The following is a 27989-nucleotide window of genomic DNA, read 5'->3' as shown; positions in this document are numbered from 1 at the left end:
ACTTTTAAAATTCTATTTTGAAGTTAATTGCTACAGATGTACAGACCTTGCGCTACTTCATTTTTGTCTTGTAACTACAGTTTTGAATTACCAACAGTTATCCGATTTGCTAATCCATGCCATAACAAAGAAATTTTATCATACAGCCTGCAGCCTCTCACCCCAAATACCCCATACACTCAACTCCAAGACCAACCCCATGAAATCAGATTAACGCACAAAAAGGTCCTTATATCCATATTGGTTTTTTTAGGATTCCGTAGAAGTGGGAGCTGCCTATGGAATAGTGCCAATACTTCTTGGTAGCCATCTATCATAAATTAAATCAGCCTGAGCTGTATGGCCTTTAATTCAGAACTGTTTCCTGACCAGACTGAATACCGTAACAGCTGAAATTAATTTTCTACTACACCATACTTTTATTTGACAAAGTTCCCACTGAAAGTTTCACTCGTCTTCATGTAACAAATTTCCTGTTTACTAACACAGTGATGTCCATTCCATTGTGTCCTAAAAAGACATCAGAGACCAGCTTCTGTTCTGTTTCCTCTCAGTCCAGAGAACGCAACAGCCACAAGGGAAAGGAAAAATTTTGACCTTGTCTAATTACATACTGGACACCCAGAGATAATTTACTCTGCACCTTCCTCTAAACAGAGTACAACCACAGGATACTCTACAAAATGCTGTGAGAGGGGTCAGTGAAAAATGTTGCATGCAATTGAGTCTACAGGAAGAATTAGGCAGGCAAGATGCATTTCTCAGTGGCAAAGGATATTGAGCTACAGTCTGGGAAGGATACTGGGTTTGAGTTTAAAGTGCAGGACTGAAATATTCAAAAAGCTTCAATAAGATCATTTTTTGACCTTACCTACTTACTTAGTTTCCTCATGCCTTTATTTTCTCAGGCTTACAGTGAGAGTAACAACAAGTCTAATTTATGCAAAAGGAAAATGAGTTGTTTAATGATTTTACAATTAATTCAAATACACAGATGACAAACATCATAGAATTCAAACTTTTATGTTGATATTTACATTAATTTATAACCTGAACAATTCAGCCAATACAATTATTGGTTAGATTCAGATTCTCATAGATTCATCAGATGCAAAACAAAAAGAGAACACTAAATTACTTTGCATAAAGTCTTATATGATAGATGTCAAGACACTTCACTCTTTCACTTCTCTTGGGAGTAGCTCAGAATTTTTTTTCTTTTCTTATATTCAGAAATGTCCAATGGCTTGTTACTTTACAGCTCAGTTTATCGCTATTGACTCCTAACCATCAATTTTTGTTAGAAGTTTTTATTGCTAGATCAAAATGCTTACTCCTAAGTTTTTTCTTCCCTCATGGAGATATCTATACACAACAGTATAGTTTTCCCTTGAATCTTTTTGTTAAACTAAACAGATTGAGGTCTATGAAGTCCTTCACTGGAAGACAACCTCTTGTGAGTATTGATGTGTCTGATTTTCAAAAAGTTGTAACAATGACTTCTCCAGAATAAAGTCTTGTGTTGTTAGGTTGAGCAGCAAAAAATCACAGCAAATCTTACGGCATATTTATTTCATTGATGGATTACCTGTATGGAAGAGACTGGACTTCAAAGGCAATTGATTCACTGCTATTTTTTCTCTTAGAAAATCAAAGACTACTTGAAAATATGCCAACCAGATGGGAACAAGTTGTGTCTTACACTGTTCTTGGAGCTGATGCTAGGCTGGAGCAAGAGAATTGTCAAATAAGAGGACAAAAGCCTCATCAAAGGTTGTTATTCCTATCATGAAGGATCCTAGCTGTCTTCTCTGCCCATTGTCTGTCACACAATATTGCCAAAAAGATGGATGAATAAATGCAGACTGCCAGATTAGTAATAGAGGGCTAGGCCCAAGAATACAATAGATGTCCATGTCCTTCACTTTGACCTATACACTGAGGCTTGCTCAATGTTTTCTGCTTGGAAATACCAAAGTAGTACTTCCAAGTACTTCCAAGGCTGTCTGAATGCTCTGCAGCAGTTAAACAGAGAGATGGGGAAACTCCAGGTTCTTTCTGAGCAAACAAGCAAAATGCTGCCAACAATTCTTACCTTCTGATCTTGGCTGTAGGCTAAGATCCAATCTTCCTGTTTGGGGTGGAAGAGCAGACTGTGGATGTAGAAGTTCAGACGGTATTTTTGATAGGTGGCTCCTTCATCAGAACTGATTAACAGGCTGCTTTCAACTTCTGGATCAGTCAGCAGCATAATCTATATGGAAGGGAAAGTTGAAAATACAATGTTGAAGAGAAGTCAGATGGAAAAGTAAGCAAGCAGCTAGGAACTTCAGATAAGCTTATTAAATATGACTATTTCAAAATGTTTCAATGTCACATCAAAACTACCATAGCCAATGACAAAAAAATTAAGAGTGTGTTTCAGCTATGTATTCAAGCACACAACATATGATCTCAAATACAGAGAATGACTTTATCACTAGTTAAACCAGACCTAAATGAAGCTATCCTTAGGCATTTGAAAAATTAAAACTGAAATTTTTAACACTAGAGCACAGACTTCTTAAGTTACCAGACAGACAGAGCGCAGTGCTAGGGGCTTCAAGAATGACCTGTTGGAGTGGCAGAGTCAAAATTAGGTGTTAGGAAAAAAAGGGAAAAAGCCAAAACAAAATAGAGGGAGGAGAGAGACACATTAAAGAATGATGAGTTTTGTTAGACTCTGGCAGACATTTCAGAGAAGATGGTTTCATTGCCTGAAACATTATAACCTGGCTGTCTGCAACAAGCAATCTTGCTTTGGCATGAGAGCACATCAGGTAAGGTGCTGGGTTCTTTCCATCTCCATTTTCTATAGTGCTGTGAATTACAGGTTTGGTAGTGTATCAAAAATAATCTCTGCATAGTAAATTTGCTTTCTAGTTTTGTCCAGGAACGTTAGTTTAGGAGTGACAAAAGATATACGGCTCGCAGTTGTAGTAGCTACTTCTGCCCATTAACTGCAGTGTTAATTGGTCTGCATTGCTGATGAATCAGAGAGAATAATGAGTTACTCCTCTTGTGTCTCTGCACGAGAGAATATATAGGTCTGAGCAGTAAAAACAGATCCTTCCAATAATTCAGCAAGCAACAGAATAATACCCCTAAGGAATGGGAATGAGGCATCATGATTGAAAACCATGGAAATTTCTAAAGAATATTTGCCTGGAAAGGTATTAAAGCCTTAAATCATTAGCATTTTTATTTTATTTTTTATTAAGTTGCTTTGCAAATGGCAAACACTGATCTGTTTTCAAGCCTGAAATGAAAGGATCCTCACCTGGCATTTCTCAGAGCAAATTCCTATCTGGTTTTGAGCATTGTAAAAATCACACACTCCATTTCCTGCTCTTATTTCATTTAGGCAGGCAGTTAGATAGAACTTAACTCACTACCTATGAATTATAAGGAGACATAGCATCTGGTGTCTATCATAGAATTTGTCTATCAGCACAATTTTGCCTGTGATTTAGAAGTTTGAGGTCCTGCAAAATCCCTGAACCTTCTGATTAATCTGAATAATGACAGCCCAGTTACATAACCCCACTGTATCTTTAACATCGGGTAGGGTTCCCATAAAGTTACAGTGTCCTATTATATCTCTGATTTACTTTACAAATTTATGATGAAAACATGCATTATTAAGTATTTTTATTTTCATTTAACACTTTCAAATACACCAAGCATATAATTGACGTGACTTCTAAACTGAAGATTGAATGACAGAAGCTACAAAGAAAGGATTAATAATCAAAATACCAATATATATTTAATCTACTGCCACTAAGTAGCCTATCCATCTTCTGAAGCCAAACGCTAATTATAATATTGTTTACCAGTTGGTTGGCTTTTTTTAAGCAGACTAATTTCTGGAACAATGTTCCTATGCTTAACATTTATTGATTCACTACTATGGTTCAAGCCTTATGATTTTCCTATTTTTATGACTTCCTTCTTGAGTGGATTTTGTTTATGTTAGTGTTTGGAAATATCACAGGTCAGTGTTAATTTGGACTAGAGCAACTAGAGCAGAAATAAGCACAAATCAATTCTCTTGATCCAAGCTCCCTGAAGTTAATAAGAGTCTTGCCATTGAGTTTAGATTGTTCCTCTAAGGCAAGTTGTTAATCAAGATCCACTCCAGTCTCACATATTTCCTTCTACCTGCACAAGGAACTCATCTGACCTCATTACTGCCACATCCAAGCACATCACTGCCTTAACACATTTTCTGTCAGGCCACTCATCTGAAGTGTGAAAGTGCTCTTATCTGCATTTCTTAGAAAGGGAATCCAGGGAGAAACTGTTGAGGCAGTGAAGCACCTAATTCCTCATCCAATCAATAAAAGTTAAGTGCCTAAACAGACTTGCTAACGCTGCTGACTTTGGCTTTAATCTGCTAACTGCCACCCTAGGCTATTAGTACTTTGTTTTCAGGTATCTGCGGGTCTTCAAAAGCCTTAGCTATTGCATTGTGATAACCACCCATTCTGTACTAAGAAGTGTTTCAGGACACGCAAGTTTTGCTAGAAATGCCAGTAGCGCCTTAGATGTGGCAGAGCTGTGCTGAACTACTGCAGATTTATGCAAGGGCATGCAGTGAACTGAAGACAGGGGAGAGAGTTGATGGATGACTCCAGCCACTAGTCAGATTGTTACCTATGAGACCAACTTGCAGCATTATCTGCTCCTGTCTTGTACCCTGTATTGCCAATCACTTTGCAGAGATGTCATAAAACAAAACAAGCTAGAGCTGACTATAAGTCACTGCTCACATCATAGTCACAACATGTTTCTTGCAAGATAAGCAAATTTCAATACAACATATCTGTGTGTAAATAATCAGTTACAAGCTTCAAAGACAGCATTTATTGGATAAGGAGAATAAATTTATACCTGTATGAAAAATACGTCAAAATGAGGGGAAAATGCTTGTGTGTATCTACACAAACCTTTCCAATCAGACCAGGACCATGCTTCAGAAATTAACCCTTCAAAATTTGGGGGGAAATCTCTGTAGCAAGCCCTTACATATTTTGTCCTGACCTATGCCAAGGTGATTTAGGAGCACTGGAGCTGCATATTCCCTTTCAAGGAAACTAAACCAGAACAAACTGTGCCCATGGCAGCGGGTTGAAATCAGATGATCTTTAAGGTCCCTTCCAACCCAAACCACTCAATGATTCTATGATACCCTTCAGGAGTATATACAATGTTTTTCAACCACTACTCGACATTTAGCACTACTCTAAAGTCAGACCCTCAGCCTCCAAAATGTCCATATTTATTGCAGATGACACCTCAACATCAACCATTTTATTCTACAAATACACTTCCATGGAGCTGCATGACATAATAATATGATTGCAGTCATGTTAGTTTAGATTTGTTCCCTAAATTGCCTGGAATATAAATGAGAAAGGAGGGAAAGTACAATTAATTTTAAAGGTTTTGTTGTTGCAGCATATGAAATACAGAATAAGTACATTTTAAAATTTCGTTTGAAATAAATTAAGCCAATTTCTTCTTTGAAGTAGTCTATTACCCATTAACTTGATGCAATTCCTTATACAGAAAATACAACTGGACATCGATGCACTGAACAGGAAAAGCAAGAAAGACAAAACCAGCAATAATAACAAAAATGAATCTATGTTTAGATGCCATAAACTTTAGTATCTAAGAATATGTAAGATAAGAGATTAGAAAGAAACTATTTTTTACAATTTTTGGCTTCACTGTAAAAAGTATGCTGGATTTCCTGAAATGTGAGCTCCTCAAAGGAGCATCAGACATCTTGCTCTGTTTCTACAGTGCCTAATACAACATATTACTGCTTTCCCAGCTAACACTGTTTTTTGGATGAGTATTATTCTGGACATCACTGAGAAATCAACATGACTTTTGCACATGAAAATCACACCTTAAATCCAACCAAGTCATTACAGCCTGTAGGGAAAGACAACCTAACTGATGAAGTTATAGACAATTTTTTAGGTGTTCCCTTGCCAAAAGATCTGAAATTACTATGGGATAAAAGGCTGGAAAGACCTCTAAGGTTCAAGAGTCCAGCCATTAAACTAATACTGCCAGGTCCACCCCTAAATCATGTCCCTAAGCACTGCACATACACACTTTGAATACTCCAGGGACGGAGATTCCACAGCTTCTCTGAGCAGCCTGTTCCAATGCTTGACCAACCTTTCAATGATGAAATTTTTCTAATATCCAATCTAAGCCTCCTCTGGTCCAGCTTGAGGCTGTTTTCCCCTTGTCCTATTGCTAGTCACTTGGGAAAAAAGACCAACCTCCACCTGTCTACATAAAGGATAACAACATTATCAGCTCAGGTGCTGATCTAGCAACTTCTTTCATGAAGAACTGGGCCGATGATTTTTATGCTGATAGTTTTTAAACTACTTCTGATTCCACCATTACTAAATAAAGCTATTAATGCAGGAGTAAGAAGAGCCATACTCATCTGCCTCTCACTTCCAGCAAAAACCCTTTGTAGAGGAAGTCAAACCTTGGAGTGCCTCTGGTCTGGTTTATTGTTGTTTTCTGTTAAGCAAATACGAAGAGTGAGTATGAGCCAAGACTCTACCTCTCCCCAGCAAAAGGAATTGCTCTCTGTTCAGATCAGTGCTCAGCAATGATCAGAATCTGCTTATTCACACCAGGCACAGCAATCACACACTGCACTTCCTGATGGTCCAGATGGATTAGGTTTTTTCTCTGTAAAAAATGTCCATATAGTCGACACAGGTTTTTGCAACCAAATGCAAGGCATCCATTAATCATCTACTCATGAAAAGGGAGAAACTTGATCTGCTTTCCTTAGAAGTGACAAATGAATACAAAACATAATTTATAGATCTTAAACAGTCCGAATTTTTTTCACCCCTTTTCGTTGTTAACTCTGTTTATGACAGATTGCCTTGACAATTACATTTATTTTTGCTGTCCTCACAAAGAAACTCAGGAATTCTTAGGAAAAGGATTCTGATTTTCTGCTACATATGGAATCAGAATCCTTTTACAACTGCTCTGAATGCTAGATTTAGTGGCTTAGCAAAGAGAGACTGGAACTGCCCTCCACCTTTTATTTTGGCCACTCATATCTCCACTTGGACCAACTTTTTCCTAACATTTTGTAGCAGAGTAAATATCAGTGCAATAGAACAGTATGAAGAAAACCCAAATGTATTTCATAGATTCACATGTTCTTTCGTTCACTTCTGATGTGAATCACAGATCTGAGTTATACCACCTGACCAGAAATAGGGATAAAATGCAAACTGGGTCAACACTACTCAAAGAACCTTTACCTTCCTTACCTATCACATGTTTCATGCATAGACCAAACAGTAGTGACACACATGGAACAAATAATATTTCTCACAGCAAAAATCAAGAGTGAAGGACGGCAAAAGAGGAAATCAGCAAGAACGAAAATGTCCCACTCCTAAGAAAACCAGGGCATTTCCTACTTAAATTCTCTAAATAATTCCATATGTTTTTCCAGCTTCTGTGCATGTCAGTTACATAATTTTAGAGTGTTGTGGGTTTGGATTTTTTCAAATGGTAACTGATTGCAAGACTTGTAGTCCCAACATAATGAAATGTATTTTCTGCCACTTTACATATCATTCCTGAATTTGGATTGCATTTACAAGGCATGAAGATCATGTAAAAAGACAACCTGATCCTCCAGATTCCACAGTTTATACATGCATTTCAAAGCATTTCAGTCTGATTTTAATAAGTCAAACTAGTTCACTGCTTAAGCTTTCTCAATATCTAGAATAAGATATAAAGTGAAACAAGCCAAAGAAAGGAACTGCTTTGGCCACGACATTCTCAAATAAATGTAACACTACTGTAAAACAAATTAGATCAAATCCTTTTACAGGACTGAGTTGCTGGAAGCAGTAAGTACTTGCAAGAGTAAATAAATTAAGAGATAAAATTACAAAAGAAATAACAAGCATTTAGTTGAATATTAATAGATAAAGAGGAAACTGAAGCTTCTGTGAAGGTTAACAACCTTTACTTATGGGCTAACTTCAATTGCTGTAAAACTTTGCACATGAGTAATGCCACCAAAATTTGGCCCAAGTTTCTGCTTCAAATAAATTGGCTCACAGTACTAGCACCTAAATGAAAACATGAAATGAGCTAGAGCTGACAGTTTTGAAGCTGTTACTAATGCCAACTAAAAGACAAGGTTAGTTGCTAAGCAATTTCATTAAGACATCATTAAAATAATACACTAATAATTCAATTAAGGTATTGTGGAGTATTTTATTGCCAGAGGTTCTTGTTAACTCAAAAAGTGCAGTAATTTTGTAAGGAAAGAAAATACTTGAGTGACTGAATTACACTTTTAACACTCAAGAAAAAGGAGTAACACTGCCTTTGAATAATGACCTGGCTTGGAACAGTCTCAGAAATAAGTAGAAATTACCTCTTTAATACAAGGAAAGGGTCTGTGAACAAGTTATTTTTCAATTATTACTCAGTGACTTAAGAAGAAAGAGGGTTTTATTCATACAAAGATGCAAACCCTAAACTCATTAAATCAGTCGCACCTTTGCTGATATGGATGGTAATATAATTCAAGTCTCTCCCAAAAAAACCTACAGTCATGATGACTAGACAGTGTAATTTAGATTATAACTGAATACAGATCTGGACAGTGGAAACTATCATCATTTACACCAAGAACACACAGGAGGTCCATAGCTGGTAGGACACTACCATCTTCCTCAAAAATCTTGGCTGTTTATATGTAAGAGAAGTGATGTGGTGAAAGGTTCAGATGGTGAATTCATCTTGTTTGCTACATGAAAAATTTAGTGCTCATTGAGTGCTAAGACAATCTATTGTCAGCAGAACAGAAGATGGCAAAGGACTAAGTTTTAAGAGAGAAAAATTACCACCTGCCAATATTATTGAAAGCTAGGATTGCACAGGGATCCTAATAGAAGTATTGTTGAGAATTGCATTTGGCACCTTGATAAATGTCATTTAAAATAAAAAGCTGGCTAGTGGATGGATAAAAAGAATCCATTTACCTGTTCTGTATTATTGAAGATGTTCATTACAGAACAAAAGTAACCGCAAAATAAAGCAGCCAATTAAAGTTCTGTTTTTTATTTTCTGTGGGAATCATCTGGGGTTGTTTTGCCAGATAGAGGGAATGAACAATAACTTAGAAATACTTTATGTGGTAGTAGGTAAGTAATATATACCACCACCATGCATAGAGTTGGGTCGATGCAATATAGACTCACGAAAAGTAAACATGAGCATGACACCTGTGCAAGCATGATCCAGTTATCCTCTCCATTCACCCTACCTGACAGAAGTGGGAATACACCGAAAATCCAGAGGTTTGGGGAAAAGGTTTTTCTTAAGAGGAAACACAGCACACATACAATCCTCCTTACTCTGTACATCACCTCAGCAAACCTCTGAAGCACCAGTTGGGATGGGACTGTTCCTGTTTCTATCAAAATCCAAGAGAGGGCAGTGCACCCACACACAGTCCTGGTTACTCGCAGATCATCAACGTGGGGACGTCCATCAAATGGACAGGTTGCTACCTGAAGTCTTTTTTCTGTGTAGCTGAGCTCTGGCAGAAGCCCCACTTTCAAAAGTGCCTTCACCTTGAAACAGACCTGAAAAGATTCAGCTACTTCTTTCTTTCATTAAAGGCAAAGAAGCTGCCACATCTTCATGGGTTTTGTGTGCTGCTGAGTCACTGCTTGTGGGCAGGATTGTGAACAGAGAGAAATATCGACCTTCACCTTCCCAAGAGTAAGCCGCAACCCCAACAGCCAAGGGAATTCTCCAAATATATACTTTTGCTGTAAGGTAAAAACTTTTAATCAAGGCAGGAAAAAAAACGAGGTGGAGGAGAAAGAAGTCACTGAAGATTAGTGTCACTTTTTAAGTCTTATTTTTTTTAAAGCGCAGCTTCCTTTTCCATTACACAAGAATAAAATGAAAATAAATATTCTAAATTTTTTCTTTCTTGAGTTAATGCACCTAGTTTTTTAATTAGGATGGTAAAAAAGGACACAAAGTCTTATTTGCATCATTTTTATGAAAAAATAGAAATGTAATACTAAAAACAACAAAGAAAGCCTTTCATTAATACAACCTAACAGATTACTGCAGGATGTTTCTGAGCTACATTTGCCTTACCTAGAATTATACAGTGACTTACAATTTATTAAATTTAGATATGTAAAGACCTCTAGAGGTCATTTACTTCAAATTCCTGCTTCATATTGAGTCAGTTTCAAAGGTAAAGATAAATTCTCAGGAACTTGTCCTGTCAATATTTAAATACCTTCAAAGATGGAGATGCCACAGATTCTTTGAGCCTATCCAATCTGACACTGATTAGTTTGCATTCAGTGTTAATCTTAATTTTAAATACTTGAGGTTATAAATCAGTTCTAGAATAAACAAAAATACCTTTAATTCTACATACTTTTTATCTTAAAAGTCTACCTAAACCTACCAAGGGCTTTGGAAGCTGGAAGTGCTGTATGAGCCCAAAGCAGCAAGGTTAGTTTCACCCACTGGGATCCTGTAGCAGTGCTGAAAATAGAACTCGTCAGGCTCAGCTCCTAATCACAAGCCTAAACATTAGCTCTGGAGCAATCAGTTCTGGGGGAAGGAATATGAAAAGATTAAGCTTCTTGGTTTTTCAAATCTCCCTTAAATCAAATTCCAGATTTTTTATCTCTTTATTCAATAGCCTGAGTCTAATTTAGTAATCTGACATGAAATGAAAATTACTTGTTCCTGTTTCATTAGTATTACACAATGCTTTCTCTTCCTTTACATACATTTGACATAAAAAGCTTTATCACCAAACCCAGCTTGAAAATCTATTTCTCAAAATTTAAGTAAAACACAGTAGAAACTTCAATTCTGAAATAAAATCTAATACATAACATAGACTGATTATTATACTTTGAGAAGAAATAAAGAAGCAAAGACAAAATCTCAGGAAAGCTACAGTACTATAGGCACTTTATTTTGGACAGTGCAATCTAGTTTCAATTATTAATTATCCATTCTTTTGCAACAGATGTTTTGCATTGTACTGAACAGAGAAAAACAAAATTAAGCTGAGACATTCTTACAGTCTCACTTGCTTAGGGGAGAAAAGGAACCTCAGCTTTGTAGACATCTGGAATGAGTTGTGTTCATACATATTGCCTGTACTTTGTTCTGTTGCTCAGAAAGGCATTCCTTTCCCTAAAGAATCCCATGAGATTAATTAGTTAATCTTCACACCAACTTTGTGGTAGAGAGGGAAAGTGCACTTATCAAGAGGGAAAATTACTTGGACAAACTCCACTAATCAATCAATGGCACAAAAAGAAAGAAGCCACTTGCACTGTAAGCGTATTACAAACAATAGCATCTCCCAGCCCCAAATACGGGGCAATAAGGGTTGTTAATCCTAATGAAAGCAAGAGGAGACTTTTGGCATAAAAGTAGGGTAACATAAGCAGAGTTACAAAAGGCATAGGGGAAAAGAGGGACACCAAGGGAGCAATTTTTCCCTGCAGGGCAATTTAGTGATAAACGCACTATTCAGATGATGAGCTCTGGAAGTGTTCAAGGCCAGGCTGGATGGGGCCCTGAGCAACCTGGTTTAGTGGACGGTATCCCTGATCGTGGCAGGGCAGTTGGAATTAGATGATCTTTAAGGTCCCTTCCAACTCAAACCATTCTGTGATTCTCTCACAGTTATGTCAAGCCTGGACAGATGGTCAATTCACTAAACACTTGGTTTCATAGTCAATTGTTTCAAGCCATGTCACTTGCCTCTGGCCAGCCCTGGCACCTGTGTGGCACTGCACTGTTTAGTGCAAGGGCTCTTACTCTTGCTTACGTTTTATAGCATTCCCAAAGTAAAGAAACAAGGTGGAGGGAACATCACAAAGCATCTGGACAGAGGTGCCCTGCTGGTTCCAAGGACTTGCTCATCTCTCTGTACAATTTCTTATCACTCCAATTCTTATAAATGTTCTCATCTTATTTCACCTAAAATCCACCAAATGAAAGTGTTCAGTAAACATGGCTGATTTTGTCCAAGGCACTTAAACCAGTCCATTGGTTCTCAGTTGCAAGCAGGTGCCTCCAGCAAGGAGACTGCTCATGAACTGCTGGAACCCAGTAATAACTTTGAAGAGTAGCTGCTTGATCCAGTAGGGTTAGGAAGAAACTGCTATTTTTTCCTTCATCTGTTTTCTCTTTTGTCTAGGTTTGACTTGGCTTCCCAGTCCAAGCTCCCCTCCCTTTTTTCCCCCTCTTCTCAAAGAAAGGGAAAAAAAAACCAACGAAACAAAACCAAAAAGAAACTGAAAACTTGGAAGAAACTGAATTAAATCAGAACATATACGTATTTTTTAACATTTACAACTACATGTACAGTTAGTACACACAATCGGGAGCTCCCACGGAAAAAAGGAAAAGGCAAGGGGAAACAGGGACAAAGGAGGGAGAAAACAGAAACAAAATAGACAAATACAATCAAACCCCCTAAAAAAAACTGGCAAAATCTCACCAACAACTCTCAAAAGAAAACCAGCTCCCTCTCACGATCTCCTGCATGGCTCCAAAAAGAGACTGATACCTGGTCTCCCTGCTCCCAAGCCTCGCTGGAAGAAGAACTGCAACTTTTTACCTCTCTCTTAGTTATACTCTCTTGTTACATGGAAAAAACAAGTGTGGAATACCTGGGAAATGGGCCTTTCCCTAGTTACAGCTGGTTACAAGGGAAGGCCTGGATCAAAACTATCACACCTTTACTTGCAAAATTCTTTGGACTGACTTCTTTGCAGCTGGTAACACTGTAATTGTGTGAAGCAAATTTCAGATCCTTTAGAATCTCCTGCTTTTGTCTTCTGAACTTAAGAATCTTAATAGAAAGTGCAACAAGATAAAACTTGGGAGAATTCAGTTACTTCCCAAAAGATAGATATGTTCTGGGTGGGAGAAGTAAGGGGCAAAGTAGAAGTACAGATTTTCATTATAGTTATCAATGTTTTCAAAAGAGCAATTCGTATTTTGAACTTTTATTTTCTCATGAAATTATGCTGAACCTACATGAAAGAAAACAAAAACTTATATACAAGAAAAAACCCCAAAGTAGTAACTTTACTAAATGGTCTGCAAAAATAAAGGCTATTTTTCAGCTAGTGGAAGAATTTTTTCCATTTACTTTGAACAAGTTTTATAAAGACTCAGACATTTCTTTTTATTTAACTACCTGAAAAATAACAATCTGGTTCCAAAGAGTCATTCATAAAAGTGTCACTGCATTTAGGATTTTTGTTTCCCTTTTTATTGGTTTCAGGGTGAGGAAAGAAGGTTATTAGTTACTGATTACATTACTTCATAAAAGCTTTTCTATGGAATTCTGAAGTCTAGAAGCTTTATTTTAACAAAAATGTAAACTCTTTTCAATTTAAAATGGATTTCACCAGCTGACAACTCTAGAAAACATATTTATCATAAGTCTCCTGACAAAATCATCAGAATTGGCACTACAATTTCTGCACTGAGCTACACTTCTTTTCTCGTGGGAGATGGCTATACAATCCCATGGTTCTTAGTGATATTTTCTTGCTAGATTTAAATGGAATTGCTTTCAAGTAATTATCTATCACCACACATCTACACAACAGATGATGATAACAGCTGAGCGTACATTTGCTGGATCAATATCTACTCTGTCATGGTTTACCTGGTTTTGCACTTCCTGATTTTTAGGCATGGAGGCAGAAAAAAAGAATTAGTACAGGGACTGGAGTTCAACATGAATGAAGCCTCTTTTTTGAGGGTGTGAATTAGGTTGATATTCCTACCTTACAAAGGTCATGAAAACAAGGGGAGGAAAAACAGTTCTCTGGCAAGAGTGAGCAATGAAATCCTGTCATTTTTAACAACTACATTCACTAAACCAGACCGAAATTTTCAAGAAGCATGTTGAGCCTGTCCACCTGTGCCACTGAAGTTAATTTAAAAAGACTGTTATACAAAAAACCAAAGATTCTGCAAATAAACTTGGTGCAATGTGGAAAAGGGAAGCTTAGACACTGGGCTGTGAGTGAGGATGGTGGAGGGCAGGTTCTTTCTCTGCTAACTACAGTAAAGTGGAAACATATGCACTTAGGAGAAAATACCAAACACAGCACAGAGTCTTCTCACCTTGTCTGTTAATTTTCCAGTTCTCATCATACAGTATAAAGTCTCTTCAGATTCATGCCCCCCATCTCTGTCCTACCATCTACCTGCTTTCAGGCTTTGAGTCACTTTGTCCAGGACACATCTTCATACAGCTAAAAAGTCTTCCTTACTATGTAAGTAACTGCTCCTTTACCAAATATATGACATGACATTTTTGTACCTTTAATTTCAAAGCATGTGTTTATTATGTGTTTGCTTTGCCAAAGCTTGATGCTTTGTTTAATTTTGGCTTCTGACATGGTAATTCTGAAATGTTCTTTAAAATTTCTACTTAGTTTAGTTTTAATTTTTCCCCCTGACTGTGAATAAAGCACAGCTTCACTAATTATGTCTATAGCTAATTCTTTTTATGCACGTTTATCTGATTTGCTTCTCTCTAAATCATTTTTGTATTAATGCATTAATTTCATAATCATTTCAAATTATGTTCCATGTTGCATGAACAATTGGGGAATTAGCATCTGCTTGCAAATTGTTAGTTTGGCTTTTCATTTTTGTTGTTGCAGTTGATGAATTCAAATTATCCGTACTGAATGTGCCTGAAAAGAATTCCACCTCCAACAATAAATAATTCTCTTTACTTTCTTTATTGGTTTTTGTTAAGGGAATGCAGTGCTGTCATGCAATAGCACGAGACACTGTTTTTCCTTATCAGTTATGGTAAAACAACTGAATTACTATGTAACACTTACCCAGTCTTTCATATACACTCCCAGGTAGCTGCCGTGTTATTTTTTTTCAGTTCTGTTATTATTCTCTCGTTACCACAATGCAGGCCCTCAAATGGAACTACAGTGTCACAGACCAAACATGATATCTAAGCAACTTTATTGAGAGTATTGAGCTCACATTAAGCAAGAGCATTGTTGTTCAGCTGCCAAAGACTCAATAAAGCTGTTTTTCACAGAGGTGACTTCCTAAGCCTACTCAGACACAGATACACGAAAGCTCTTCTTGGTCACATCGAGAAGTTGTAATAGCATGAAGGATAAAATATTCATGAAGAAACAATGCCCCATGCCTCACTTCTCTCCCTGCACACGCCATATCACATCCAGGATGCATGACGATGTAGAAAGTAAGGTGCTCTTACCCTATTACTACTCCATTTTAAAGTTGTTGATGATGCCTCTCCTTGACCTTTTCATTTTTCCCATTCTTTCCATGCAATTGTCTTTCTTCTAAAATCATTCATCTCCTCAAAGTTTTTAAATAAAAGTGAAAAAATAGTATGATACATCAATCTGAGATTTTTTTTTTACTACCCCACCTTTAAAGCATGGTCTAATGTATATTTACAATGGCTAAAGCAAAGGATCAGAATTCTTGGTTTGTCTTCATATAACATCATGGCAAGCATGATCAGTTCAATACAGACAGAAAACCAATTTTTAATACAGAATGTCACTTGGTGCGAAAGCCTATTGAGGTTAAATAGAGCATGATTAGAAGTTAATGGCATTATTAAAGGTTGAACCAACTGAGGCTATACCCTTCTATCTTCATCACCCAGTGTGTAGTTTTATCAATGAAAAGAAATGCAGGCTCCACTTTTTTCAAGTGCACTGGTCTTGCAAAAGTACTGCAGCAAGTTATAATGTTACCATCTCCAAACACAGCCTTCTTTAAGGCTGAATGTCACCTGTCCAGAGACACACTGAGACATGCTGATGGAAAGTTCAATCTATGACCCTCCTTGGCTTTTTATTAGGGTGACTAAAGCTTTTAGCAGTCACACAGTGGTGGAAATTGCAAGAAGGCTTTCTTGTGCAACAGACATTGCAGTTACTAGAACCAAACTGGGGCAAAGCATTGCTGGAATTTTGTACAAATATTGCTGTAACAAAACTAATCTTTCTACTTAAAATACAGCATACAAGGAGGGGCATAAAAACCTTGTCTCATTTCAGGGTGTTGGGGTGGTTTGTGGGTGGTGGTTTGTTGTTTTTGTTTGTTTGGGTTTTTTTAGGAATAAAAGACAGTAGGTACTTTAAAGTCACCTTTCTAGCTGTGTAGCTTCTCTTGCTAAATCAGAATCCTACTAATTGTCAAAGCTGTACAGAAGCAGTCCTGTAGGAAATAAAGCAGGGAGTCATACTTAGCAGCACTTAACACTGACTGTTGGAAGTGGCCACTAGAATTTATGGTATTTTTGTTTTAGGGACTTGCTATGGAGTCACACTCAAGGATCACCCTCTGCTTCTACTCTTAGCAAAGTTCTGTGAGAGCAAGAATTGTCCTTCTGTATCATACTTCATGTCAGGTATTTGGGTGTCTGCTCATCAAATTTCAATTAATGGTTGAGAGTCTGAGGCACTAATGACTTTGAGCAGTACTATTACTCCTGAGATGACAAAAGAAACTTAGACTCAGCCTATAGTGCTTTAATGGCTTCAAAGAGCTGGGGATGTTAAACTGTGTGATAGCTTACTCCTAATTATGAAGAGTATGGAACCAATTTAACTCAATCAACTAGCTGGTTTCAAAGACAGAGTTGTATTTTGTTATCAGAAGCCAGTGATTAGTATCAGTTTCAGCAGCAAAGATAACTCATGCAACAATAGCTGTTGTGTGTCAATGACTGCTAATGAGAACTTGATCAATAGTATTTCTAATGACACAATTCAGACTGTAATGGAGATTCTTCTGGTGAAAGGGAAAATAAGCTAGGAATGATTATAACATCAGCCATAGCAAATTCCAGTGCTCCCTATTTCTTGCTATTCCACCTACTGCTTCATATTTAATGAGTATTTCTCCAATTGTATCTGCATCATTCAACTCCTACATTAAAGACTCCAAGGATCACAATGCTTAGATGCTTACACCTACTATTCTGTAGAACTCCTGAGTTACCTACTAATGGTTTGTTATTTCTATAATGCCTAGTGGATACTAGGTAAGAGCAAAGCTACCATTTTTTACCATTCAGGCAGCCTCAAACAGGATCATATATTACCAGCATTTTGTCACAGTACTTCCTGGAGGATATGCTCCAGATATAGACAGGTATTAATGCTAGTTGCTCAGCAATACAGACAAAGTTGGTTGATTGGATGCTCCTAGCAGTATTTCTACATTTGCACTCAACATGTCAGGTAGCCCTAAGCTTTCTCTGGCCATGTTCACCTCACAAGTGAAAAACAATGGCCCCTGAGAATACTATTCCCTTTGGCAACTCTGTAATACAGCGAAACTGATTTCTCTAAGTTCTTTGGTGCATCAATTTAAAAAGTGCCCCCAACATACCATTTCAGATGGGCAGCACATTCTATATGTAAAGAAAACAAGATTTGGTAAGCTAGCAATTGAAAGAGCACATTCTGGACATATCACAGAGATCACACAAGCATGGGAAGAAAGGGAAAGCTGAGGAAATAGCATCTAACAACTTTACTACTGAAAGATTTTAGGCAAGTCAGAAACTAGAGAGGAAGACTGCATTCTAAAGTGAAATTGCAGAACAGATTTGGTTCAGACAAAGGTACGAAAATTACATGCAGTGAAAAGTCTTTCACTACAAATATGGTTGGTGTAAAAATGAGAGAGAAGACATGAAGCTAAACGACACTGTGAAGTCCCTACTATGCTGGATCACCTGCTGTCATAGTCTGCTTGAGTCATAGAAGTGCAAATTATATTTTGTTACTGCACTGTAAGTACCAATATCCTCAAACCAAAGGGATCCCATCAATGCAAGACATCAGTTTAATTTCACTGAACATGTGTGGGTGAATGAAAAAATCATATACACTAGGAAGGCTAGAGAAGTAAAAACTATGGCTATATGTAAGTCAATTCTCACAAGCAAGATAACTGTCTTATTTATCGTACATTAGTTGCCCATGTGAACAGATTTCTCCTCACTTTCACTACAGGATAAGCATTATCAAATTTGTGACACCGGTGCAATGAACATGTGGACAATACTATGCAGTAGTTAACATACTAGAAACCAACAGCCCAAGGTGCTTGCTGTAGAGTAATTTGCTATGGAGACATAACCAAAAGTAGAAAACAAATGAGGACAGGCAGTCAGAAAGAAAGAGACAGGCAAAAACATCAAGAGTGTTAGTGGTCTTGGCAATCAACTCTAACCATGGCCCCCACTTGTAAATATGTTATTAAGCCCAGTCATTACAGATACACGCAGTATTCAAAACAAAAATATATCCTTCTCTAGATGATGCACTAACCCTGAAGGGAATGCTTTGGCTGTGAGTAAGACCACACCACACAGAGAGACAGAGTGCATGCTGAATTTTCTGCTCTCCTCAGCCCACTAGGAGGAGAAACTTTTTCTTGAGGCTACGTTATGTTCTAGGGGAATAAAAGAACTGCCTAGAAGAGGCAGTAGCATACATTGAACATGCAGGTCCCTGAAAATGAAGACAGGATAGATTTATATTGTCACGTCAATAAGCTAAACGATGTTCATTCTGACTATAGTGGGTCATCAAATGGTGTGACTTTGTAATAGTTATTGAATATGGTGAAGATAATCTTTTTCATATAATTACTTAATCTTCTTGAGTCTCCAACAAGGTATCTGCAACTCTCCTCAGCTGAACTGTCACTATAAAAAACAGAATTCACTGAATCAGAGCTCAGAACATGATAAATATCAGACTTAATGGGACTTTTTATTGAATAAATTATTTGGAAAGTATTTCCTTAATCGGCTCTCATTATATTACTCTATTGTACCTCTTCCATCAAAAAAATGTCAGAGATGTCTTTTTCCTCATTTCCCCAAATTCTAATACATAATGATGTGCCCAATTGTTAGCATTCAAAAGCAGAGAAATGATTAACATTTCTATAACTAATGTGTGAAGTTCAAATTATTTTTACTTTAGAAATAATTGGCATCAAATTTCTATCAATCTCATCATGATAATTACATTTATCTAACATTGATTTCTAAGGGGCAAATGATCTCCACAAAATTTGATTACTTCACATGTATTCTTTTGAGTTATCCTTTGGATACCACAAGTATAGTACATGTTCTCACCTTCACTTTTAATCATGGAAAGGTAAGGCACAAAGCAATTAAACGGCACATTCATTAAAAGACTTAAGAAAGCCTTTGCCAAGGCTGAAATGTTTGAGTGCAGTATCTTTAACAGAAGACTTTCCTTCTTCCTATTACATGTTTCTGGGCCAAATATCTTCTTTGGGAGACAATCAGGCTATAGACATGCTTTCAACAAAGTGTTGTTGTCAAACACAAAGTTTGTGACATTTCAGTCCCAATCTCTGAATAGCTCTGAATACAGTGATTCTCTCCTTTTAAAAATAAAAATAAGATTCATCCATCTGAATATCTCAGTCTGAGAAAAAATCTGAAGTAGACATTACACATTACTAGAAGTTGTAGGTGGAATGGCTCCTTTGGTAGCAGCTCCATTGCCAAGTTTTTAAAGAATATTTAATCTACTTTGCATACTTTTTGTCTTGTTAAGTTCCAAAGTTCCCGAGTAACAGGGATGTTTACTGTTTTTTTCACACACTGTCACTGAGAGATAGCTCTCTCAAACTGACTTGCACAAAGCCTTTCTGAACAGCTTTATGAAAAACTGCCAAAGAATCCTGCACCTTCTCTGATGTTTGATCCAAAGCTCCCTGGAGTCAAGAGAAGTCTCTCCTGAGGATTCCAGCTGCAGGAGGCCTGAAGTTATTTATGAATTCACAGAACACAAACCAATAAATGTCTATCCTCTCACCTCTGTTCAAGTGCCTTAAGTTTAGATGCAGACCGACTTAATTTCCACCACGCATGTAGTTTTCAGTCAGTGTAAATTCTGCATGCTGAAGCGAGCAGCTCCAGTGCTGGCACCATCAGTACTGGAGTGCTCCAGCATGGTGCACAGAGAGGTTTCCCAAACTGGGGGAGGCTGAGGGAAATAGAAAGGGATGCCAGGAGCCCCCAGCTTTCACAAGGGCAGCAGAGCGTTGAAGCCCTGCCAACTTGACCAGGGGGCAATGGTATCCATTCAGCAGAAAGCCATGGACTCTAAGCTCTGCACTGATCACAATTGATGCAGATGCACAGAGAGAGCTCCAGTGGGAACACACTGCCACACCAAGTGCCAGCTACGGCCAGCAAGAGTGAGCACGGTGTGTGGGGGGATGTCCAGTGGCAGAACTCCTCTGCTTAGGGACAGAGTTCCAGGATGAGGTGAGTAGGTTGAGGAGTATCAGAAAATGCTACAGAGAGAGATAGACTACTGGAATCCCATCCTACCTTCTCTGGGAATAGCCTGACAGGCAGACAGGAGACATGATGTGGAGGATTCCCTATCCTCCCTCCCTCCACCTGTGACTTAAGGGACAGGAGCAGTTGTGACAAGTACCTGCTCAGCACAGCACTCACATCTCTTCTGTGACTGTCCCACCTCCCCAGGTGCTATGATTCTATGATCTGGAAAAATTTCTTCACCAACAGGGTGGTCAAGCATTGGAAGAGGCTGCCGAGGGAAGTGGCTGAACCACCATCCCTGGAGACATTTGAAAGACATGTAGATGGGGCGTTTAGGGACATGTTTCGTGGTGGACTTGAATTAAGATAACAGTTGAACTCACTGACCTTAAAAGTCTTTTCCAACATAAACAAGTCTATTATTCTGAGTTTTCTATGACCACAGACCAATGCATGTATAATTTTATGAATAATGACATCTGCCAGTCTAGAGCTGGCTGGTTTAACTCTGCCTAGCCAAGATGTAACAGATAGTATGTACTATTTTTAGTCCTCCTGGATATTCCTCTTCTTTTCCAGATTCCCTCCACAGCCTAGACAAAATGTCATGGAAACTAATAAAATCTCATTACTACGTGATAACAATTAACTGCTTTTCTTAATAAACCAGTATTTTCTTCTCTGCATAACCTGATTTCTTTATTAACCTTGAATAGAAGTTGCATTCAGAAGCCTTTATCAATGACTCAGACTGAGGCAAACAGTCAGGAAAGAGAATAATATTGCCCAGAGCATCTTTTCAGCTTTAGTTTCTTCTTTGACTAATGGGTCATTTGCAAACCTGTTCAGACAGGAATATTAGGTTGCCATATAGCTATAGCAGAAAATTCACCAGAGATTTAAACTCCAGTGAATGTTGAAATTCCCATGGGCCGTGGATCAGAGAGCTTTTATATCAGTACTCAGTTAGTTCTAAAATGTCAGCCAGCTTTTCTCACCCATTAAAATGAATTTTAAAAACCTGTATAAAGAAAGTCCAATTTGTGTGCTAACCAGCTTTCTAAGAAGTTTGCTATCTGATTCTACACACTCTCTCAAACAAATATGTAAGTTATAAACATTTGTTCAGCAGCTGTAAGCACGTGAATTTCTCCTCAAATACCAGAGCACTTGCACAGAAAAATGCAAAGCTTATAGCTTTCCAGCTTTTCAGTCCTACTGACACATTTGCAGTCTTTTTGTAGGCATGTATCTCAGCTAATTGCATAATTTTTTTACCTGACAAGCAAAACAGATGTCAGATGACTAAATTTGTTGGTTCAGGTGCTGATTTGGCACAGCTTTTCCCCTTTATTGTACTCAAATCTGCCTTGTCCATGTTCTCCTGCATAATGAAGTCACTGGGACAATTTAGATAGTGTGCAAAATGGCAGAACTCCAGAAAACTCACTGATTTCAACTTTCTTATCCTCTGCAAACAAGCTTCTTGTACTCTGAGAAGCACTGTATACACTTCTATACTTTGAGAAGAACCAGAGCAAAAAAATCCAAGCATGAGAATGGTGGCAGCTCACATTCAGCTGTGTATTGTCTAAGACGCACTGGAAAACTGTGCTGACCTCTGTGAAGGTAGTTGCTAGATGTGTTTTCTCCAGATCATTCAGGGAGTGACAGAAGGTTAATTAAGGTGACTACAGCTCAGTATGTCCTGTCCATATCAACATATTTCACCTCTAGTCCCATCACAACAGTGACATCAACAAACGAGAAAAAACAGGTATGGAAGAAGAATAAAGAAACTTGAACTCTGAGTTTATTTTGGCTTCATCATCTGTTTGTCAGAGGACAGAGAGAATGCTTCACATCAGCTATCTCATACACACAGCTCTAGACTCTTTAGACCAGAGGAGAAAAACAGGTTCTTTTTGGATACTGCTTCAGAAAATCTAGTGCAACAGCAGATATTGGAATTAAGGGTATTGAGATATTCCCGTTTCCTTTGCTTCTAGCTGCAGATTTTCTTGCCATTCTTCTTATGTTATCATTGGCACTTGTTGAACTCAGCGTGCCAACTGGTTTATCAGCCTAAATCAGCCCAATGCAGGGGCCACAGTCTTAATTCAAATGGGAAACACAACTACTGAGGACACTGAGACTTGCAGTAATCCTGACACAGACTCGCTTAGGTTGCAGTGGAAGCACATTTTATATCTTTGAAAACAGGGAATTCTCTACCTTCCAACTAGAGCACTATTTACACAACCTCAGAAGCACCATAATCAGAAATAAAATATAAGTTACTTGTCCCAGAGAGCTCAAATTATTTCTACTATGAGAGATGACAACAAAGAGATCAACGATGTTACGTAAGAGTTCAAGATTACAGAAGTGAAAAATTGTCATATATTCTGTTAGATTAATAATATATTCTGGCCTATCGCTTGCTATTTCTCATCCAGCTTCATTTCCCACGCCATCTCCTATGAATCATGAGATACGAGATCCTAAAATTCTGCTACCTTGAACAGGAAAATTATATACTCTGCCTCATTTTAGTGGTCCATCCTCAAGGATAACTAGTTACACTAAAAATCAATACTTCATAAAACCCAGTCACATTTTCATGGTTTTTTTAAGAACCATCACCCACTTTTGATCTTGGTTACACTAGGAAAAGTCAGAAGTAAACCTCCAGACTTGCAGCCAATTCATTTCAGCTTAACAACTTACTGCCTGTTACCTGAGTACTCTACCTGTCTATGAACACACTTTTATCCCCTGTACACGCAGGGTAATTACACTTAGTTTAAGCATTTATTGCTTTGACCTAAATGATGTTCTGACACTTTGCAATGCCAAGTTAAGAGCACATAAATGGATGTTGATACTAATGGATTCATTAGCACCCATCAGCCTAGTAAACTCTTTTGATGCAATTGTGTGCCTGAGACTACAATTCCATACTGTCACTGAAGGATAAAATCAGTGAACATAAGTTTAAGGGCAGCATACAAGGGAGAGGTACAGGCTACAATGAGGCAGTTAAATTCCTCCCTGATATCTGATCCCATCAGATCTTGGAAGCTCAGCAGGGTCAGCCCCTGTTAGTACTCGGATGGGAGACCTTCTGGGGATACCAGGGGCTGTAGGTTCTAGTCCTGAGGACTTCACTGTCACTGCCCAAGCTCGCTCAGCTGTGACAGATGAACCTTAAGAGTTAAAAGGTGGGGCCAGTTCACCTAAGAAATCCACTGCACAGGCTTGAAGGACACACCCACATGGCTAGAGCCCTTCCCAAATCTTTGTTCACAAAGCCTCACCATACATACATACACAGGCTGCAGTCATTTTGAAAGTTATTTCACAGTATCTCTGATCATGTACCAGAAGTCACATAGCTGATGATGTGGCCCATATCTCTCTTTCTAGAATATACTTCTGAGTTTTGCTAATTGAAAGTACTTTTCAGAGGAAGACATGCTGACCTTATTTTCTAATAATCCTGTTTCATAAAAAGCAAAAAGCTAATAGAACAGCAAAAAGTTAAAATAATTTTAATGTATTTCATGTAATAGCTATATTTAGGAGAACGTATGTGTGCAAATATGCATATAAACATTTGTGTACAAACACAGCATTTTTTACAAACTGGTCAACATTTTAATATATAAGATGTTCTAATTTGCCAGGCCTTAAGTGGATTTCCAATTGGTATAAATAGCTTCAGGGTATGTGCATTTTTTCTCTTTTTCTTTATTTTTCACTTTTTTTCAAAGGGGAAAGATACATGACCTTTCAGTGTTAATGAAAATAACCCCTCCAAAAGCAGGCACTATTTGCAGCACCAAGACATTCCCATGAGCATTCAGCTACCGAAGAAACAGTTAATAGTTACAAACAATATTCGAAGACATTAAATTCAATTCCTCTGAGAAATTCCTCCAACACTACCTAAAATTGAGCAAGACCAGCAGCACTACACAAATCTTAAATGACCAAGCTACATTTTAGAAGTTGATTTTGTTTTTCCTTCAGTAAAATTTCATCAGATTTCATTTGTATCTTCAGATAGATGCTGAACACCCTGTAACAGTTTGGAAGCCCATGTCCAGACATATTAATGAACAAGTACACAGAATTTATTGCCTATATCCCTAAATAGGAGGGAATTTGGAAGAGTAGGTGTAGGATTAGCAGAGAATCCAGAGTATAGCAAGGATTATACAGTCAGGATTTGAAAGACCCAGTAATAATCAGCTCTTGAACAGAATTCAATGCTGCTTCACAGCATTTTCACTGGAGTTGCTTTTAAGAACATTTGAGGGAGTTGCAAGTTTTGTTTGTGTTTGCTCTTCTTGTCTTTTCCCTCAAAAATGGTTGGATGTGGATGACACCAATATGGATATATATGAGAGATGAGAAGCTGAGAGTGCACAAACCTCCTGAGACAAGAAAAATTCTTTGTCATTTAACACAATGAACCAGATATGGTCCTCCATTCATAGCAGAGCCCTGTCTGTTCCTACATGCAGATGAACACAGGTTCTACCTGCAAGGACAAGAATAGCCGGTGGAAAACAAAAAAAACTCATCAAATACTGCGGTGATAAGAGTGATTTCATTCCAACTGGTCCCCTGACTTACTAGTCATTTAATAAATTCCCTATTTTCCTTACTGTAGAATTGCTTACAAAACAGGGATAATGGCACACATGTGAATCAAAATCAGCAAGAAAATAGCTGAAGTGACAAATTCTCAGAAAGCCACATGCAGGACACAATTTGTTCAGACCAGCCAAGGAAAAGCCTACATCTCATGACTATACTGACTGATACACAATTCTGGTTTCTAACAAGTAGAAATAGATCTTTCCGTTACAAATATTTTGTGTGTTTCAAAAACCTGAACTTTGAGGACTACCACTGTAAAGTCACATATCCTGAAAATCTCAGAAAAGCTAGTTTACCCTGAAACATTTTCAGAGCAGGGGGGAAAATTCAGGAAAGCCTAAATGTTTTATCTACTTCAATATTAAATGTTTAAAAACACGTCTCAAAACTTTGCTTTGTTTTGCAAATTTCAGCAATTTAATAAAAAAATTAATCATAAAATGTTTGGTTCTCAATAGAACTGACACCCAGGAGGAAATCAAGTTTTTTGACCCTAAAAATTATGTTTCCTTTATTTTTTTTTTCAGAAAAATGAAGTATCAGCCTTCCATAAATATAATTAAAAACTACCTCCACAGAAAGCTGAGTATCTAAGTCCTAATTAGGTGTGCAACTCCCGGCACAGTGAAAAGAAGAAAAGAGTTGGTACTAACCCTCCTTCTAGACATGGCCATAAATTGTTTAGAGAATTTAATCCCCCTCAAACAGAGAATCATTCAGAACTCTAAGTATAAGCTGGAGAGCCTGGGAATGTTATGTAAATGTTTTTATGCATCTAACAAACAACAAAATATCTCAATTTGATTTGCAAATACTCCCTCCCTACCTGTGATTCTGTAAAGACCCCCTCAATTATCTTCTCCCCACCTTGATTCCATCCTTTCTATTTTTTATCCTCTGATTCTATCTTATTTTCCCTCATTGGTGTTACAGTAGACAGGTGACTGCCTGCTCCCTCTCTAGTTCAATACTTTGTATACCTCTTTCCAACTACTTTACTTTGTTTAAGGAAAGTATTGGCATAGGGCAGTGGATGGTCCTTGGAAAGCATCTCCTCCCACGCATGATGGGCACACACTGAGAAACCATTTAATGGCACTTTAAACAAAAAAGCTGCAAGCAGAAGTGGAGATTCACATCACAGGTTAATGGGAGGCAGCAGCTGACCTAATAAGCAGTGAAGTAAGGCAAAGGTGGCAAGGTCTGGAAGGCAAAGATCAGCAGCTCTCCTTTCAGTGTAAAAAGCTGGGGAGTGTTCCAAAAACACATAGCAGCAGCAGAAAGCGAGATGTCTGATTCCTGCAGCTGCATTCCAAAGGAATCAGGGATGGCCATGCCACAGTTGTCAGGGCCAGGGAACAGGACATGGTAATAATTGAGGCATGAGGTGCTGAAGGCCTGAATAAGAGTATTAGCCCCACAGATAGCTAGGAAATGCAGCAAGTTAGAAAGAGGAATGCAAAAAGAATTGGCCAAGCTTTGATACAACCTGCATAGAAAACATGGCCTTATATAAACCAGTTTTATGGTTCCCTACAGCTGAAGACATAGGATGGATGGAGCTGTTTCTCCATTCTAATGACCACCACCTACAGAGCCAGTCTCCTGGATCAAAGAGGAGGTTGCCACGCTGCCCTTCAGCAGTCCTCCTAATCCACAGCAACATAATAAAATAGCAAAAGACATCATTAAGGCAGCTGAGGAAGACATCTCCTCCTCCTCCTCCTCCTCCTCTCTAGTATTAGCATTTCAAAGGTAAATAAATCCTGAGTCACAGAAAAGGACTCAATGTCCCCAAGGACTGGCTCTTGCAGTCCTGTATTTGGAAAAGAACAAGGCAAACACTGAGTTTTGCTGGTTCAGAACATCAGGTTCATTCCACAGCTATGAAGGTGAAGCCAGAGAAGAGCGGGATCCAGTGCATACCTAAATGTAGGTGAATAAAGGCAAACCCTACTAAAACAATAGTAAAGAAGACAGCTGAATTTATAAATATATCTATTCATTACAGTAGTATATGTGTAATTACTATAGCTGCTAATACTTAGCTACACAACTCTAATGAGAAAAGTTGCAGTTCCCAAATTTTGACAAGAGAGAAGAAATGACCATCAGAACATTTTCCATTTGTGTCCCCCCACCTGTCAGAAATTGAGGCTGGTATCAGACTTTGGCCCTACTTGTAAAGGAAAGAAGTAATTTACCCCCTGTTTAAATCTTGTGAAGTCAGGGAAGCTAGACATCTACAGGCCGTCACAGATCCTGACTTCAGTGACTTCTCAAAACACACAGATGGAGTCTGTGATAAAATGAAACAGTAGCAAGTAGGATCATACAGTTGGATGTCTTCAGGTTAGAATATTACACAGTAGGCCTGTGATACACAGTGACAAGCAAGGCAAGTGCAAGAAATTCAATGGCATGCAGCCAAAAATGTTGTTTACACTGCTCCACGGCCCAGTGGGTAGTCTAAACCCTCACTGGGGGAAATAAGGAAGAAGAGACTTCTCTAAAAACACACCCATGCTGTTATAGAGCCTGTCAGCTCTGTCTTGCAATGACTGGAAGCCATCACCAAACTTGTGATTGCTAAATAATCTCAGAGCTTCCCTATCCTCTTCTATAATGTCTGTAGGATGAAAATTTGATATATCACTCCAATGATTGGGATAGCTGGTCACTGGGACCTAGAAGTCCACCTTTCCTCCTTTGGTACATCTATATCTGTAATATACATGACTACGTGTGTGTGTGTATTCCACCAGTGTCACACTTCACTTACATCTCTCTT

At 38.1% G+C, this 27989-nt stretch overlaps 1 protein-coding gene across 3 annotated transcripts in view; it reads right to left on the bottom strand.

Annotated features, from left to right (window-relative positions):
• SORCS1 (sortilin related VPS10 domain containing receptor 1) overlaps positions 1-27989 on the bottom strand; it is a 267062-nt gene that overhangs the window by 103494 nt on the left and 135579 nt on the right. For all 3 annotated transcript variants that reach the window (XM_071563880.1, XM_071563882.1, XM_071563881.1), the window contains exon 4: positions 2096-2254. In XM_071563880.1, coding sequence (XP_071419981.1) covers positions 2096-2254 — 159 coding nt within the window. The remainder of the gene's footprint in view (positions 1-2095; positions 2255-27989) is intronic.

Source organism: Pithys albifrons, chromosome 9 (genome assembly GCF_047495875.1).
Source record: "Pithys albifrons albifrons isolate INPA30051 chromosome 9, PitAlb_v1, whole genome shotgun sequence".
NCBI classification, from domain to species: domain Eukaryota; kingdom Metazoa; phylum Chordata; class Aves; order Passeriformes; family Thamnophilidae; genus Pithys; species Pithys albifrons.
The sequence above is the reverse complement of the archived record's forward strand: the minus strand, read 5'-3'. Positions and strand labels throughout refer to the sequence as shown.